The sequence below is a fragment of the Bombina bombina genome, chromosome 3 (genome assembly GCF_027579735.1).
Source record: "Bombina bombina isolate aBomBom1 chromosome 3, aBomBom1.pri, whole genome shotgun sequence".
In the NCBI taxonomy this organism is placed as follows: Eukaryota; Metazoa; Chordata; class Amphibia; order Anura; family Bombinatoridae; genus Bombina; species Bombina bombina.
The window spans coordinates 1,187,249,541-1,187,268,159 of NC_069501.1; the positions used below are offsets into that span (position 1 = coordinate 1,187,249,541).

Consider the following 18,619-nt stretch of genomic DNA (forward strand, 5'->3'; position numbering starts at 1 on the left):
CTTGTATCTGTTGTGATCACAGTACAGGTTGGGCGAACAAAAGAAGCCCCTTGAACCAAACGATGGTGATCTATCCACCATGTCAGAGAGTGTCGTACATTGGGATTCAAGGATATTAATTGTGATATCTTTGTATAATCCCTGCACCATTGATTCAGCATACAAAGCTGTAGAGGTCTCATGTGAAAACGAGCAAAGGGGATTGCGTACGATGCTGCAGTTATGAGACCTAAAACTTCCATGCACATAGCCACTGAAGGGAATGACAGACTGAAGGAGCCGACATGCTGCGACCAATCTTAAACGTCTCTTGTCTGTTAGAGACAGAGTCATGGACACTGAATCTATCTGGAAGCCTAAAAATGTGACCCTTGTCTGAGGAATCAAGAAACTTTTTGGTAAATTGATCCTCCAACCATGTTTCCGAAGAAACAACACTAGTTGATTCGTGTGAGATTCTGCAGTATGTAAAGACTGAGCTAGTACCAAGACATCGTCCAAATAAGGAAACACCGCAATACCCTGTTCTCTGATTACAGATAATAGGGCACCCAGACCCTTTGAAAAGATTCTTGGAGCTGTTGCTAGGCCAAATGGAAGAGCAACAAATTGGTAATGCTTGTCTAGAAAAGAGAATCTCAGAAACTGAAAGTGTTCTGGATGAATCGGAATATGAAGGTATGCATCCTGCAAGTCTATTGTAGACATATAATGTCCTTGCTGAAAAAAAGGCAGAATAGTCCTTATAGTCACCATCTTGAAAGTTGGTACTCTTACATAACGATTCAAAATTTTCAGATCCAGAACCGGTCTGAAAAATTTTCTTTCTTTGGTACAATGAATAGGTTCGAATAAAACCCCAAACCTTGTTCCTGAGGAGGAACTGGCATGATCACCCCTGAAGACTCCAGGTCTGAAACACACTTCAGAAAAGCCTGAGCTTTTACTGGATTTACAGGAATGTGTGAGAGAAAAAAATCTTCTCACAGGAGGTCTTACTTTGAATCCTATTCGATACCCTTGAGAGACAATGCTCTGAATCCAATGATTTTGGACAGATTTTATCCAAAAATCCTTGAAAAACCTTAATCTGCCCCCTACCAGCTAAGCTGGAATGAGGGCCGCACCTTCATGCGGACTTAGAGGCGGACTTTGGTTTCCTAAATGGCTTGGATTTATTCCAATTTGAGGAAGGCTTCCAACTGGAAGCAGATTCCTTGGGAGGAGGATTGAGTTTTTGTTCCTTATTCTGACAAAAGGAACGAAAACGGTTAGAAGCCTTAGATTTACTCTTAGGTTTTTTATCCTGAGGCAAAAAAACTCCTTTTCCTCCAGTGATAGTTGAAATAATAGAATCCAACTGAGAACCAAATAAATTATTACCTTGGAAAGAAAGAGATAGTAATCTAGATTTAGATGTCATATCAGCATTCCAAGATTTAAGCCACAAAGCTCTTCTAGCTAATACAGCTAAAGACATGGATCTAACATCAATTTTGATAATATCAAAAATGGCATCACAAATAAAATGATTAGCATGTTGTAGTAGGCGAACAATGCTAGATATGTCAGAATCCAATTCATGTTGCGCTAAATTTTCTAACCAGAAAGTTGATGCAGCCGCAACATCACCCAAAGAAATAACAGGTCTGAGAAGATGACCTGAATATAAATAGGCCTTCCTTAGATAAGATTCAAGCTTCCTATCTAAAGGATCCGTAAAGGAAGTGCTATCTTCCATAGGAATAGTAGTACGTTTAGCAAGAGTAGAAATAGCCCCATCAACTTTGGGGATTTTTTTCCCAAAACTCTATAGGATCTTGCTGGTAAAGGATACAATCTCTTAAACCTTGAAGAAGGAATAAAGGAAGTACCTGGCTTATTCCATTCCCTAGAAATCATATCAGAAATAGCCTCAGGAATAGGAAAAACACCTGGAGAAACCACAGGAGGTTTAAAAACAGCATTTAAACGTTTATTAGACTGAACGTCAATAGGACTGGTTACCTCAATATCCAAAGTAATTAACACTTCTTTTAATAAAGAACGCATATACTCTATTTTAAATAAATAAGTAGATTTGTCAGTGTCAATATCTGAGGAAGGATCTTCTGTTTCAGATAGATCCTCATCAGAAGAGGATGAATTATTATGTTGTTGGTCATTTGAAATTTCATCAGCTAAATGAGAAGTTTTAAAAGACCTTTTACGTTTATTAGAAGGTGGAAATGCAGACAAAGCCTTCATAATAGATTCAGAAACAAATTCTTTAAAATTTACAGGTATATCATGCACATTAGAAGTTGAAGGAACTGCAACTGGCAATGTACTATTACTGATAGAAACACTATCTGCGTGTAAAAGTTTATCATGACAACTATTACAAATGACATTCGGTGGAATAATTTCTACAATTTTACAACAAATTGTAGAACCCATGTCAGGCAGCAATGTTCCAGCAGAAACTTCAGAGACAGGATCGGATTGGGACATCTTGCTCAATGTAAAAGAAAAAACAACATATAAAGCAAAATTATATATTTCCTTAAATGACAGTTTCAGGAATGGGAAAAAATGCAAAAGCATAGGCCTCTTGATAGAAAAGAAAGCAGGAGGCAAACAACAATGGGGTATTGTAACGTAAACTTTTTTGGCGCCAAAAATTACTGGAAATGACACACTTGCGTCACTAATGACGCCGCCGCGTGAAAGGTCTCGACGTCACGTTTGACGCCGGAAATGACGAAGTTGCGTCAAAAACGTAATTTCCCGCGCCAAAAAGTTTGTGCCAAAAATGACGCAATAAAGTCTAACATTTGACGCACCCGCGGGCCTAATACCCGCAAATGCAAAAGTAGTCAAATTGTAAAAAGACTAAACCCCAGGTAAGAAACAAATTTCTTAAAGTGTTTATATTCCCAAATATGAAACTGACAGTCTGCAGAAGGAAATATATTTGCCATGAGTAAGGTTCATGTAAGTACAATACATATATTTAGAACTTTGTATAATTTGCATAAAGTGCCAAACCATAGCTGAGAGTGTCTTAAGTAAATGAAAACATACTTACCAAAAGACACCCATCCACATATAGCAGATAGCCAAACCAGTACTAAAACAGTTCTCTAGTAGAGGTAATGGTAAATTTGAGAATATATCGTCGATCTGAAAAGGGAGGTAGGAGATGAATCTCTACGACCGATAACAGAGAACCCATGAAAAAGACCCCCGTTAGGGAAATCATCGTATTCAATAGGTGATACTCCCTTCACGTCCCTCTGACATTCGCTGTACTCTGAGAGGAATCGGGCTTCAACAATGCAGAGAAGCGCATATCAACGTAGAAATCTTAGCACAAACTTACTTCACCACCTCCATAGGAGGCAAAGTTTGTAAAACTGAATTGTGGGTGTGGTGAGGGGTGTATTTATAGGCATTTTGAGGTTTGGGAAACTTTGCCCCTCCTGGTAGGATTGTATATCCCATATGTCACTAGCTCATGGACTCTTGCCAATTACATGAAAGAAAGTATATTAATATAACTGTGTTGGTTATGCAAAACTGGGTAATGGGTAATAAAGGGATTAGCTGTCATTTAAAACAATAACAATTCTATTGTAGACTGTCCCTCTAATATAACCATGTTTTCTGTGCAAAACTGGGAATGGGTAATAAAGGGATTATCTATCTTTTTAAACAATAAAAAAAATTGAGTTGACTGACCCTTTAACTGCTTAAAATAGGGGCCACAAAACTTTTCTGTATGATGGGCCAGTCATTAACAGTAGGGGTTAAACACACAGTAGAACGGACTAGAACATGTAATTTTTTCGCCTATTATGGCCTTTTATATTGAATAGGAAATTAGTTGCTATTTAAGAATTTGTGCTACCCAAATTTGCTTAACTCAGCAACTAATTACTGATGTCTGTTTTCTGCTGAATCGTGCTAAGGTCAACAATATTGTACTTTTTGCATCAACACTTTAGCATTTATTTGTGAAAAGGTTAAGAAAACACAGTTTAAATCTAAATGAAAACCAACAGGAAATTCATGTTCATTCAGAACTTCTGCTTAGGTATTAAATTCTTACTGGCTGATGAGGAAAACTATAAATCCTCAAGACTTAAACAAACAGGAAAATTGATTTTTTAAAAACACTAAAGACTAAATTCAGAAATACAACAAGCAAAACAGAGCATATTTGTATTGTCCCTTCAGATATGAAATTTAGCCCTATATTTTCTTTACTTGTACAGCAGAGTGTCACTTAAGGTGATAAAGATTACAAGGCAACATTAGCTTATAACCAACAGAATGCTCAGAGCAACGTCACAGACTCAGAACTCTCTCCCTAGACGACACTTGCTGCATACACAATTACCTGCAGACAAAATGTAGGAAGTATGGATGGCAGCGCCAGGGAACATTCTGTGCACATTTAAGATGGATGTTTTACGAGGACCCTGTACAAAAGATGCCAGGGCAACTGCATAATGCCTCACACCAGACTGTAACGTTCATTATGTCACTGGACAATAAGAACATTTGGAACCCTTTAATGGACTAAATGGTATAAAAAAAATGTTTGGGTGCTGCTTTTATAAGGTCCAACAAAGTATATGTTACCGAGGATGTAACACTTACACAACAAGAAAAAACGTTCTTAAAATATTTCAGCACATAATAGAAAGCTTCTTTGCAAAAAATAGCTATTAAACTATTTATGGTAAAGTAAGAGCCCACATTGACTATGGCAATAGTTAAATCTGCTGATAAAATAGATGGGGTTTTATGCTGTCAGTATATCTAAAATGACACATTTATTCAAATTCACACTCTACCCAACTTATATCTACATTTTAAACTTAAAGGGACATTAACCACTAAATAAATGCGATCTAGAATGAAGCATTCAAAGAAAATATTAGTCTGAGAATAACATGTAGATGGATATTTTAAAGATTAAAAGGTACAGTACAGTCTAGTCAAAATTAATCTTTCATTATTCAGATAGATGTAATTTGAATCAACTTTCCAATTTACTTTTATTATCAAATTTGCTTTGTTTTCTTGTTATTCTTAGTTGAAACTAAACCTAGGTAGGCTCATATGCTAATTTATAAGCCCTTGAGGGTTGCCTCTTATCACATGTTTTTTAAATTGCTTTTAACAACAAGAGACTGTAGACAATATAGATAACACTGTGTTCAGGCACAGGGAGCTATTTAAGAGTTTGCACAACATAATGCTAAATGCAATTCAATAGATTTTATATAGACCCAGTCATGTGATCAGGGGGCTGTCAGAAGGTTCCTAGATACAAGGTAATCACAGAGGTAAAAAGTGTATTAATATAACAGTGTTGGTTATGCAAAACTGGGGGATGGGTAATAAAGGGATTATCTGTCTTTTAAAACAATAACAATTCTATTGCAGACTGTCCCTTTAAACTTCCATTATTCAGATAGGACTTGTAATTTTAATCAACTTTCCAATTTACTTTTATCATCAAATTTGCTTTGTTCTCTTGGTATTCTTAGTTGAAACTAAACCTAGGTAGGTTCATATGCTATTTTCTAAGCCCTTGAAGGCTGCCTCTTATCACATGCTTTTTTTTTAACTGCTGTTCACAACAAGAGACTGTTAGTTCATGTGGGCCATACAGATAACACTGTGTTCAGGCTTGGGGAGTTATTTTAGAGATAGCACAACACAATACTAAATGCAACTCAATAGATAATAAATAGTCACAGTCATGTGATCAGGGGGCTGTCAGAAGATGCTTAGATACAAGGTAATAACAGAGGTAAAAAGTGTATTAATAGAACTGTGTTGGTTATGCAAAACTGGGGAATGGGTAATAAAGGGATTATCTATCTTTTTAAACAATAACAATTTTATTGTAGACTGTCCCTTTAATTAGTTGTGTAAATATTGCAAAATAAGTAACGTTTTAGTGTCTCTCTGTGCTGAGTCCAATTAGAGACAGTTATAAATAAGTCGCTAGAGTGTGCAGCCAATGACTGTGTGAAATACACCAGTGTTTTGCATTTCCAACAGGAAATTATAGCTGCTGCCTTTGACACTGTTGACCATCCCCTTCTCCTACGGACTCTAAGCTCTCTTGGGCTCTGTGACACTGCCCTCTTCTGGATTCACTCTTATCCCTCTAACAGATCCTTCTCTGTCTCTTTTGCTGGTGACTCCTCCTCTCTATTGCCTCTGTCTTTTGGAGTACCTCAAGGCTCTGTCCTGTGTCCTCTACTCTTCTCTATTTACACTTCTTCACTGGGTAAACTCATCAACAGCTATCGCTTCAACCATCACCTATATGCTGATGATACCAAGATTTACCTATCCACCCCTGCACTCTCTCCTTCTGTCAATTCTCACATCAGCAACTGCTTATCTGGCATTTCCTCCTGGATGGCCTCTCACCACCTAAAAATAAACATGTCCAAGACCGAATTACTTCTAATCCCCCCCTCTAACTCTACTCCAGTTTCTAATTTTTCTATCACTGTTGGCGGCACCACTATCACCCCATCACCCCAAGTCGCTGCCTTGGAGTCACACTGGATTTAAATCTGTCCTTCATTCCCCACATCCAATTGCTCTCTTCATCCTGCCGCAACCACCTACGCAATATCTCCAAAATTCGTCTGTTTCTGAGCACTGAAACTACTAAACAGCTAATCCACTACCTAGCAATTTCCCAATTTGACTACTGTAATAACCTACTAACTGGCCTCCCTCTCTCCCGCCTCTCTCCTATTCAAACCATTCTAAATGCATCTGCCAGGCTAATCCACCTCTCCCGACGCTCTGTTTCTGCTGCGCCTTTCTGCGAGTCCCTTCACTGGCTCCCCATTCACAGCTAAATTCAAAATTCTCACCTTGACCTACAAAGCCCCACCCTTTCTGTCCTCACTCATCAACAAATATACTCCAGCCAGACCCACTAAGATCCAACAATGACTTGCTCCTTGCATCCTCTACCATCACCTCCTTCCATGCTAGACTACGGGACTTCTCTCGTGCAACACCAACCTTCTGGAACGCACTCTTGAGCTGTCAGACTTTCTCCTAACCTCTACTCCTTTAAACGTTCCCTAAAGACCTTTTTGTTCAGGGAAGCTTATCACCCAACTCAGTTACAAATTAATTTCACTTACCTAACAGTTGCCCTCATCTATCTCCTCACTAATATCATTCTCACCGTTGCAGTCCCCACCTCCTGTTTTCCCATGCTCCTACCCATCTAGATTGTTCCCACTGGAAAAGGGCCCTGTAAAATGTTGTCTTTTATTGTATTGTTTTTCCGTTGTACTTTTATCTTTGTACCCATGGGCAGCGCTGCGGAATCTGTTGGCGCTTTATAAATAAAGAATAATAATAATAATAAATATTAATAATAATAGGAAAAGGGGGCAAAATAAATAATGAAAGTATATTGTAATGTTTTTTTTTTTATAAATAAAATATATAATTTTATAAAATACCATCTAAGTGTCTTTAAAAGCATTTTACAGGACAATCCCCTGCATCATGTCTCTGTTTTATTATTCACTGGACAGGCACAATGCAACTTTTATATTCACACAAGCCACCCCCTAGCAGTAAATGCAACAATTTATTAAATAAACTAGATGTGTTCCCAGCATTCAGAATGCTTCTCCATTAAGAACGCCATTTTAAAGGGAAAACATTAGCCTGAGAATAAGATGCTGATGTATTTTTTTAATTATATTAGTAGTTTGAATATTGAAGAAAAAAAACAACATAATTTATGTAAGAATTTACCTGATAAATTCATTTCTTTCATATTGGCAAGAGTCCATGAGCTAGTGACATATGGGATATACAATCCTACCAGGAGGGGCAAAGTTTCCCAAACCTCAAAATGCCTATAAATACACCCCTCACCACACCCACAATTCAGTTTAACGAATAGCGAAGCAGTGAGGTGATAAAGAAAGGAATAGAAAGCATCAACAAAGGAAAATAATTGTGCTTTATACAAAAAATCATAACCACCATAAAAAGGGTGGGCCTCGTGGACTCTTGCCAATATGAAAGAAATTAATTTATCAGGTAAATTCTTACATAAATTATGTTTTCTTTCATGTACTTAGCAAGAGTCCATGAGCTAGTGACATATGGGATATCAATACCCAAGATGTAGAGTCTTCCACTCAAGAGTCACTAGAGAGGGAGGGAATAAAACAAAAAACAGCCATATTCCGCTGAGAAAATAATCCACAACCCAAAAATAAGTTATTTTCACTTTGAAAGAAAAAAACTTAAATCAAAAAGCAGAAGAATCAAACTGAAACAGCTGCCTGAAGAACTTTTCTACCAAAAACTGCTTCCGAAGAAGCAAATACATCAAAATGGTAGAATTTAGTAAATGTATGCAAAGTGGACCAAGTGGCTGCTTTGCAAATCTGATCAACTGAAGCTTCATTCTTAAAAGCCCATGAAGTAGAGACTGATCTAGTAGAATGAGCTGTAATTCTCTGAGGCGGGGCCTGACCCGACTCCAAATAAGCTTGATGAATCAAAAGTTTCAACCAAGAAGCCAAGGAAATAGCAGAAGCTTTCTGACCTTTCCTAGGACCAGAAAATAAAACAAATAGACTAGAAGTCTCCCTGAAATTTTTAGTAGCTTCCACATAATATTTCAAAGCTCTTACCACATCCAAAGAATGTAAGGATTTCTCCAAAGAATTCTTAGGATTAGGACATAAAGAAGGGACAACAATTTCTCTACTAATATTGTTAGAATTCACAACCTTAGGTAAAAATTGAAAAGAAGTCCGCAAAACTGCCTTATCCTGATGAAAAATCAGAAAAGGAGACTCACAAGAAAGAGCAGATAGCTCAGAAACTCTTCTAGCAGAAGAGATAGCCAAAAGGAACAACACTTTCCAAGAAAGTAGTTTAATGTCCAAAGAATGCATAGGTTCAAATGGAGGAGCATGTAAAGCACTCAGAACCAAATTAAGACTCCAAGGAGGAGAAATTGACTTAATGACAGGCTTAATACGAACTAAAGCCTGTACAAAACAGTGTATATCAGGAAGTATAGCAATTTTTCTGTGAAATAAAACAGAAAGAGCGGAGATTTGTCCTTTCAAGGAACTTGCAGACAAACCCTTATCCAAACCATCCTGAAGAAACTGCAAAATTCTAGGAATTCTAAAAGAATGCCAGGAGAAATTATGAAAAGAACACCATGAAATGTAAGTCTTCCAAACTCTATAATAAATCTTTTTAGAGACAGATTTACGAGCTTGTAACATAGTATTAATCACTGAATCAGAGAAACCTCTATGACTTAGAACTAAGCGTTCAATTTCCATACCTTCAAATTTAATGATTTGAGATCCTGATGGAAAAACAGACCTAGAGATAGTAGGTCCGGCCGTAACGGAAGTGGCCAAGGCGGGCAACTGGACATCCGAACCAGATCTGCATACCAAAACCTGTGTGGCCCTGCTGGAGCCACCAGCAACACTAAAGACTGTTCCATGATGATTTTGGAAATCACTCTTGGAAGAAGAACTAGAGGCGGGAAGAGATAAGCAGGTTGATAACACCAAGAAAGTGTCAGCGCATCCACTGCTTCCGCCTGAACATCCCTGGACCTGGACAGGTATCTGGGAAGTTTCTTGTTTAGATGAGAGGCCATAAGATCTATCTCTGGAAGACCCCACAACTGAACAATCTGAGAAAACACATCTGGATGGAGAGACCACTCCCCTGGATGTAAAGTCTGGCGGCTGAGATAATCCGCCTCCCAATTGTCTACACCTGGGATATGCACCGCAGAGATTAGACAGGAACTAGATTCCGCCCAAGCAAGTATCCGAGATACTTCTTTCATAGCTTGGGGACTGTGAGTCCCACCTTGATGATTGACATAAGCCACAGTTGTGATATTGTCTGTCTGAAAACAAATGAACGGTTCTCTCTTTAGTAGAGGCCAGAACTGAAGAGCCCTGAGAATTGCACGGAGTTCTAAAATATTTATTGGTAATCTCGCCTCTTGAGATTTCCAAACCCCTTGTGCTGTCAGAGACCCCCAAACAGCTCCCCAACCTGAAAGACTCGCATCTGTTGTGATCACAGTCCAGGTTGGGCGAACAAAAGAAGCCCCTTGAACCAAACGATGGTGATCTATCCACCATGTCAGAGAGTTTCGTACATTGGGATTCAAGGATATTAATTGTGATATCTTTGAATAATCCCTGCACCATTGATTCAGCATACAAAGCTGTAGAGGTCTCATGTGAAAACGAGCAAAGAGGATTGCGTCCGATGCTGCAGTCATGAGACCTAAAACTTCCATGCACATAGCCACTGAAGGGAATGACTGAGACTGAAGGAGCCGACATGCTGCGACCAATCTTAAATGTCTCTTGTCTGTTAGAGACAGAGTCATGGACACTGAATCTATCTGGAAGCCTTAAAAGGTGACCCTTGTCTGAGGAATCAAGAAACTTTTTGGTAAATTGATCCTCCAACCATGTTTCCGAAGAAACAACACTAGTTGATTTGTGTGAGATTCTGCAGTATGTAAAGACTGAGCTAGTACCAAGATATCGTCCAAATAAGGAAACACCGCAATACCCTGTTATCTGACTACAGATAATAGGGCACCCAGAACCTTTGAAAAGATTCTTGGAGCTGTTGCTAGGCCAAATGGAAGAGCAACAAATTGGTAATGCTTGTCTAGAAAAGAGAATCTCAGAAACTGAAAGTGTTCTGGATGAATCGGAATATGAAGGTATGCATCCTGCAAGTCTATTGTGGACATATAATGTCCTTGCTGAACAAAAGGCAGAATAGTCCTTATAGTCACCATCTTGAAAGTTGGTACTCTTACATAACGATTCAAAATTTTCAGATCCAGAACCGGTCTGAAATTTTTTTCTTTCTTTGGTACAATGAATAGGTTCGAATAAAACCCCAAACCTTGTTCCTGAGGAGGAACTGGCATGATCACCACTGAAGACTGCAGGTCTGAAACACACTTCAGAAAAGCCTGAGCTTTTACTGGATTTACAGGAATGTGTGAGAGAAAAAATCTTCTCACAGGAGGTCTTACTTTGAATCCTATTCGATACCCTTGAGAGACAATACTCTGAATCCAATGATTTTGGACAGATTTTATCCAAAAATCCTTGAAAAACCTTAATCTGCCCCCTACCAGCTGAGCTGGAATGAGGGCCGCACCTTCATACGGACTTAGGTTTCCTAAATGGCTTGGATTTATTACAATTTAAGGAAGGCTTCCAACTCGAAGCAGATTCCTTGGGAGGAGGATTGAGTTTTTGTTCCTTATTCTGCCGAAAGGAACGGTTAGAAGCCTTAGATTTACCCTTAGGTTTTTTTTATCCTGAGGCAAATAAACTCCTTTTCCTGCAGTGATAGTTGAAATAATAGAATCCAACTGAGAACCAAATAAATTATTACCTTGGAAAGAGATAGTAATCTAGATTTAGATGTCATATCAGCATTCCAAGATTTGAGCCACAAAGCTCTTCTAGCTAATACAGCTAAAGACATGGATCTAACATCAATTTTGATAATATCAAAAATGGCATCACAAATAAAATGATTAGCATGTTGTAGTAGGCGAACAATGCTAGATATGTCAATCCAATTCATGTTGCGCTAAATTTTCCAACCAGAAAGTTGATGCAGCCGCAACATCACCCAAAGAAATAGCAGGTCTGAGAAGATGACCTGAATATAAATAGGCCTTCCTTAGATAAGATTCAAGCTTCCTATCTAAAGGATCCTTAAAGGAAGTGCTATCTTCCATAGGAATAGTAGTACGTTTAGCAAGAGTAGAAATAGCCCCATCAACTTTGGGGATTTTCTCCCAAAACTCTATAGATTTTGCTGGTAAAGGATACAATCTCTTAAACCTTGAAGAAGGAATAAAGGAAGTACCTGGCTTATTCCATTCCCTAGAAATCATATCAGAAATAACCTCAGGAATAGGAAAAACACCTGGAGAAACCACAGGAGGTTTAAAAACAGCATTTAAACGTTTATTAGACTGAACGTCAATAGGACTGGTTACCTCAATATCCAAAGTAATTAACACTTCTTTTAATAAAGAACGCATATACTCTATTTTAAATAAATAAGTAGATTTGTCAGTGTCAATATCTGAGGAAGGATCTTCTGTTTCAGATAGATCCTCATCAGAAGAGGATGAATTATTATGTTGTTGGTCATTTGAAATCTCATCAGCTAAATGAGAAGTTTTAAAAGACCTTTTACGTTTATTAGAAGGTGGAAATGCAGACAAAGCCTTCATAATAGATTCAGAAACAAATTCTTTAAAATTTACAGGTATATCATGCACATTAGAAGTTGAAGGAACTGCAACTGGCAATGTACCATTACTGATAGAAACACTATCTGCGTGTAAAAGTTTATGATGACAACTATTACAAATGACATTCAGTGGAATAATTTCTACAATTTTACAACAAATGCACTTAGCTTTTGTAGAACCCATGTCAGGCAGCAATGTTCCAGCAGAAACTTCAGAGACAGGATCGGATTGGGACATCTTGCTCAATGTAAAAGAAAAAACAACATATAAAGTAAAATTATCTATTTCCTTAAATGAAAGTTTCAGGAATGGGAAAAAATGCAAAAGCATAGGCCTCTTGATAGAAAAGAAAGCAGGAGGCAAACAACAATGGGGTATTGAAATAATGAAGACAATTGGCGCCAAGTATGACGCACAATGTAACGTAAACTTTTTTTGGCGCCAAAAATGACCGGAAATGACACACTTGCGTCACTAATGACGCCGCCGTGTGAAAGGTCTCAACATCACGTATGACGCCGGAAATGACGAAGTTGCGTCAAAAACGTAATTTCCCGCGCCAAAAAAATTTGCGCCAAAAATGACACAATAAAGTCTAACATTTAACGCACCCGCGGGCCTAATACCCACAAATGCAAAGCAGTCAAATTGAAAAAAAGACTAAACCCCAGGTAAGAAACAAATTTCTTAAAGTGTTTATATTCCCAAATATGAAACTGACAGTCTGCAGAAGGAAATACATGAACCTGACTCATGGCAAATATAAGTACAATACATATATTTAGAACTTTATATAATTTGCATAAAGTGCCAAACCATAGCTGAGAGTGTCTTAAGTAAATGAAAACATACTTACCAAAAGACCACCATCCACATATAGCAGATAGCCAAACCAGTACTAAAACAGTTCTCTAGTAGAGGTAATGGTAAATTTGAGAGTATATCGTCAATCTGAAAAGGGAGGTAGGAGATGAATCTCTACGACCGATAACAGAGAACCCATGAAAAAGACCCCCGTTAGGGAAATCATCGTATTCAATAGGTGATACTCCCTTCACGTCCCTCTGACATTCGCTGTACTCAGAGGAATCGGGCTTCAACAATGCTGAGAAGCGCATATCAACGTAGAAATCTTAGCACAAACTTACTTCACCACCTCCATAGGAGGCAAAGTTTGTAAAACTGAATTGTGGGTGTGGTGAGGGGTGTATTTATAGGCATTTTGAGGTTTGGGAAACTTTGCCCCTCCTGGTAGGATTGTATATCCCATATGTCACTAGCTCATGGACTCTTGCCAATTACATGAAAGAAATAAGTGTAAAGTTTGTGTCCAAAAAGCAATGGGTGCTGCCATGTTGCAACCTAGGTTTTCATTTCTGCCAAGGCCTATTAGGGACAGTTATATATCAGTCACTGAAGTGTGCAACCACTGAATGTGTGGGATATAGCAGTGTCAGGAGTCTTCACTTCTAACAGGAACTAGTAAGCCCACAATTTTCAGAATGAAATTACAGAAAAAGTTAGCCGGCCCTTGAAAGACTGATAGAAGAGACATATTGACCAGGAACCTAATCAATATCATCCTTACCAGGGAATGGCTGGCAGATTATTTGGTTCTTGACAACAATTTGTGGTATCTGGGATTTGATTTGAACAGCTTCACGCGACAACTGAGCAAATATTTCTTTACACAAAAGTACATTCTGCGCAGCTTCCAACTTTGTCTGCCAATGTGGTGTCCCTGGAACATGAAAACAAAGTGTAAAGCAAACTAATAGAATTTGTTAGATATTATAGATTCCTATTCTGATCAAAACAACAAAACGTTTGATTGTCTTCCATAAATCTCCCATACTGCCTGTATATCGCCCATCAAATCAATTACTTACTGGAAATATTTGGTACAACATGGGATGAAAAGAAAGATTTGTCCTTCAAGAACATTAGACTTATAGTATATGCATCCTATAATATTGGCACAAATGAGAAATATTTTTTGTTAATATATTAAGATTCACACAGAGTTAAAGGGACAGTAAACCTAGTAAATAATGTTATATAATTCTGCACATAGTGCAGAATTATATAACATTAGCTTAGCGCCAGGTTTCTAAAGCAAAGGGTTAGATAGATATTTTGCAACGAAAACAGAACGCCGCTCCTGGGTCTACTGAGCAGGTCTGTTTTCTTCTCCTACACGCATCTGGGCACGCTGTCTAATCACAGCTGGCCTGATCGCGCTATTAAACTCAATGTAGTTCGCTCCCGCTACCAGACCAGAGTGGGAGCGAGCTACATTGAGTTTAATAGCGCCATCGGGCGCTCTGTGACTAGACAGCGTGCCCGTGATGCGCTTAGAAGAAAACAGACCTGCTCAGTAGTGCCAGGAGTGGCGTTCTGTTTTTGTTGCAAAATATCTATATAACCCTTTGCTTTAGAAACATGGTGGTAAGCTAATGTTATATAATTGTGCACTATGTGCAGAATTATATAACATTATTTGCTAGGTTTTCTGCCCCTTAAATAACTTTCTTATAAGATTAAAGGGACAATGAACCCAAATTTTTTCTTTCGTGATTCAGATAGAGCATGAAATTTTAAGCAACTTTCTAATTTACTCCTATTATCAAATGTTCTTTATTCTCTTGGTATCTTTATTTGAAATGCAAGAATGTAAATTTAGATGCCGGCCCATTTTTAGTGAACAACCTAGGTTGTCCTTGCTGATTGGTGGATAAATTCATCCACCAATCAAAAACTGCTGTCCAGAGTTCTTAACCAAGAAAAAAGCTTAGATGCCTTTTTTTTTATATATAAAGATAGCAAGAGAATGAAGAAACATTCGGCTAGATTTAGAGCTCTGCGTTAGCCGTTAAAAGCAGCGTTAAGGGGTCCCAATGCTGCTTTTTATCTAACGCTGGTATTTAGAGTCAGCCAGGAAAGGGTCTACCGCTCACTTTCTTTCCGCGACCCCAGGCTACCGCAGATCCCCTTACGTCAATTGCGTATCCTATCTTTTCTATGGGATTTGCATAGCGCTGGTATTTAGAGTCTTGGAAGAAGTGAGCGGTAGACCCTCTACTGACAAGACTCCAGCCACAAAAAAAGTCAGTAGTTAAGAGCTTTATGGCCTAACGCCGGAACATAAAGCTGTTAACTACTGTGCTACAAAGTACACTAACACCCATAAACTACCTATGTACCCCTAAACCGAGCCCCCCCCCCACATCACCAACCTTCTAATAAAAATGTTTAACCCCTAATCTGCCGATCGGACACTGCCGCCACCTATATTATTTTTAATACCCCCTAATCTGCCCCCCCCCCCAACATCGCCGCCACCTACCTACACTTATTTACCCCTAATCTGCCGACCGGACCTCGCCGCCACTATAATAAATGTATTAACCCCTAAGCCGCCGCACTCCCGCCTCGCAAACACTATAATAAAGTTTATTAACCCCTAATCTGCCCTCCCTAACATCGCCGCCACCTACCTACAATTATTAACCCCTAACCTCCCACCCGCAACGTCGCCGCTACTATAATAAAGTTATTAACCCCTAAACCTAACCCTAACACCCCCTAAATTAAATATAATTTTAATTAAACAAAATAATATTCCTATAATTAAATAAATTTTTCCTATATAAAACTAAATACTTACCTATAAAATAAACCTTAAGATAGCTATAATATAACTAATAGTTACATTGTAGCTATTTTAGGATTTATATTTATTTTACACGCAACTTTGTATTTATTTTAACTAGGTACAATAGCTATTAAATAGTTAATAACTATTTAATAGCTACCTAGTTAAAATAACTACAAAATTACCTGTAAAATAAATCCTAACCTAAGTTACAAAAATACACCTAACACTACACTATAATTAATTAAATAAATTAACTACAATTAGCTAAACTAAAACACAATTAAATAAACTAATCTATAATACAAAAAACAAACACTAAATTACCAAAAAATAATAAAAAAATTACAAGAAGTTTAAACTAATTACACCTAATCTAAGCCCCCTAATAAAATAAAAAATCCCCCCAAAATAAAAAAATGCCCTACCCTATTCTAAATTACAAAAGTAATCAGCTCTTTTACCAGCCCTTAAAAGGGCTTTTGCGGGGCATTGCCCCAAAGTAATCAGCTCTTTTACCTGTAAACAAAAATACAACCCCCCCAACATTAAAACCCACCACCCACATACCCCTACTCTAACCCACCCAAACCCCCCTTAAAAAAACCTAATGCTAACCCCCTGAAGATCTCCCTACCTTGAGTCGTCTTCACTCAGCCGAGCCGAATTCTTCATCCAAGGTGCGCAGAGGAGGTCCTTCATCCGGTAGAAGTCTTCATCCAGGCGGCGTCTTCAATCTTCATCCATCTGGAGCGGAGCCATCTTCAAAGGAGCCGACACGGAGCCATCCTCTTCAACCGACGACTGAACGACGAATGAAGGTTCCTTTAAGGGACGCCATCTTGGATCAGCCAATCGGATTGAACTTCAATCTGATTGGCTGATTGCATCAGCCAATCAGATTTTTCCTACCTTAATTCCGATTGGCTGATAGAATCCTATCAGCCAATCGGAATTGAAGGGACGCCATCTTGGATGACATCCCTTAAAAGGAACCTTCATTCGTCGTTCAGTCGACGGTTGAAGAGGATGGCTCCGTGTCGGCTCCTTTGAAGATGGCTCCGCTCCAGATGGATGAAGATTGAAGACGCCGCCTGGATGAAGACTTCTACCGGATGAAGGACCTCCTCTGCGCACCTTGGATGAAGAATTCGGCTCGGCTGAGTGAAGACGACTCAAGGTAGGGAGATCTTCAGGGGGTTAGCGTTAGGTTTTTTAAGGGGGGTTTGGGTGGGTTAGAGCAGGGGTATGTGGGTGGTGGGTTTTAATGTTTGGGGGGTTGTATTTTTTTTTTTTTACAGGTAAAAGAGCTGATTACTTTGGGGCAATGTCCCGCAAAAAGCCCTTTTAAGGGCTGGTAAAAGAGCGGATTACTTTTGTAATTTAGAATAGGGTAGGGCATTTTTTTATTTTGGGAGGCTTTTTTTATTTTATTAGGGGGCTTAGATTAGGTGTAATTAGTTTAAACTTCTTGTAATTTTTTATTATTTTTGGTAATTTAGTGTTTGTTTGTTTTTTGTATTATAGATTAGTTTATTTAATTGTGTTTTAGTTTAGCTAATTGTAGTTAATTTATTTAATTAATTTAATGATAGTGTAGTGTTAGGTTTAATTGTAACTTAGGTTAGGATTTATTTTACAGGTAATTTTGTAGTTATTTTAACTAGGTAGCTATTAAATAGTTATTAACTATTTAATAGCTATTGTACCTAGTTAAAATAAATACAAAGTTGCCTGTAAAATAAATATAAATCCTAAAATGGCTACAATGTAACTATTAGTTATATTGTAGCTATCTTAGGTTTTATTTTATAGGTAAGTATTTAGTTTTAAATAGGAATAATTTATTTAATTATAGGAATATTATTTTGTTTAATTAAAATTATATTTAACTTAGGGGGTTGTTAGGGTTAGATTTAGGTTTAGGGGTTAATAACTTTATTATAGTAGAGGCGACGTTGCGGGCGGGAGATTAGGAGTTAATAATTGTAGGTAAGTGGCGGCGATGTTAAGGAGGGCAGATTAGGGGTTAATAAACTTTATTATAGTGTTTGCGAGGCGGGAGTGCGGCGGTTTAGGGGTTAATACATTTATTATAGTGGCGGCAAGATCCGGTCGGCAGATTAGGGGTTAATAAGTGTAGGTAGGTGGCGGCGACGTTGGGGGGGGGCAGATTAGGGGGTAATAAATATAATATAGGTGTCGGCAATGTTAGGGGCAGCAGATTAGGGGTTCTTAGGGATAATGTAGGTTGCGGCGGTGTCCGGAGCGGCAGATTAGGGGTTAATAACATAATGCAGGTGTCAGCGATAGCGGGGGCGGCAGATTAGGGGTTAATAAGTGTAAGGTTAGGGGTGTTTAGACTCGGGGTTCATGTTAGGGTGTTAGGTGTAGATTTAGAGAGTGTTTCCCCATAGGAAACAATGGGGCTGCGCTAGGATCTGAACGCTGCTTTTTTGCAGGTGTAAGGTTTTTTTCCAGCCAGCTCAGCCCCATTGTATCCTATGGGGATATCGTGCACGAGCACGTTTTTCCAGCTTACCGCTACCGTAGGCAACGCTGGTATTGAGAGTTGAATGGAAGGTAAATTATGCTCAACGCTC

The 18,619-nt window shown here is 38.4% G+C and overlaps 1 protein-coding gene across 1 annotated transcript in view; it reads right to left on the reverse strand.

Moving 5' to 3' along the window:
- MED17 (mediator complex subunit 17) overlaps nucleotides 1–18,619 on the reverse strand; it is a 140,602-nt gene that overhangs the window by 88,099 nt on the left and 33,884 nt on the right. The window contains exon 6 of the mRNA XM_053708620.1: nucleotides 13,950–14,102. Within this exon, the coding sequence (XP_053564595.1) occupies nucleotides 13,950–14,102 (153 nt within the window). The remainder of the gene's footprint in view (nucleotides 1–13,949; nucleotides 14,103–18,619) is intronic.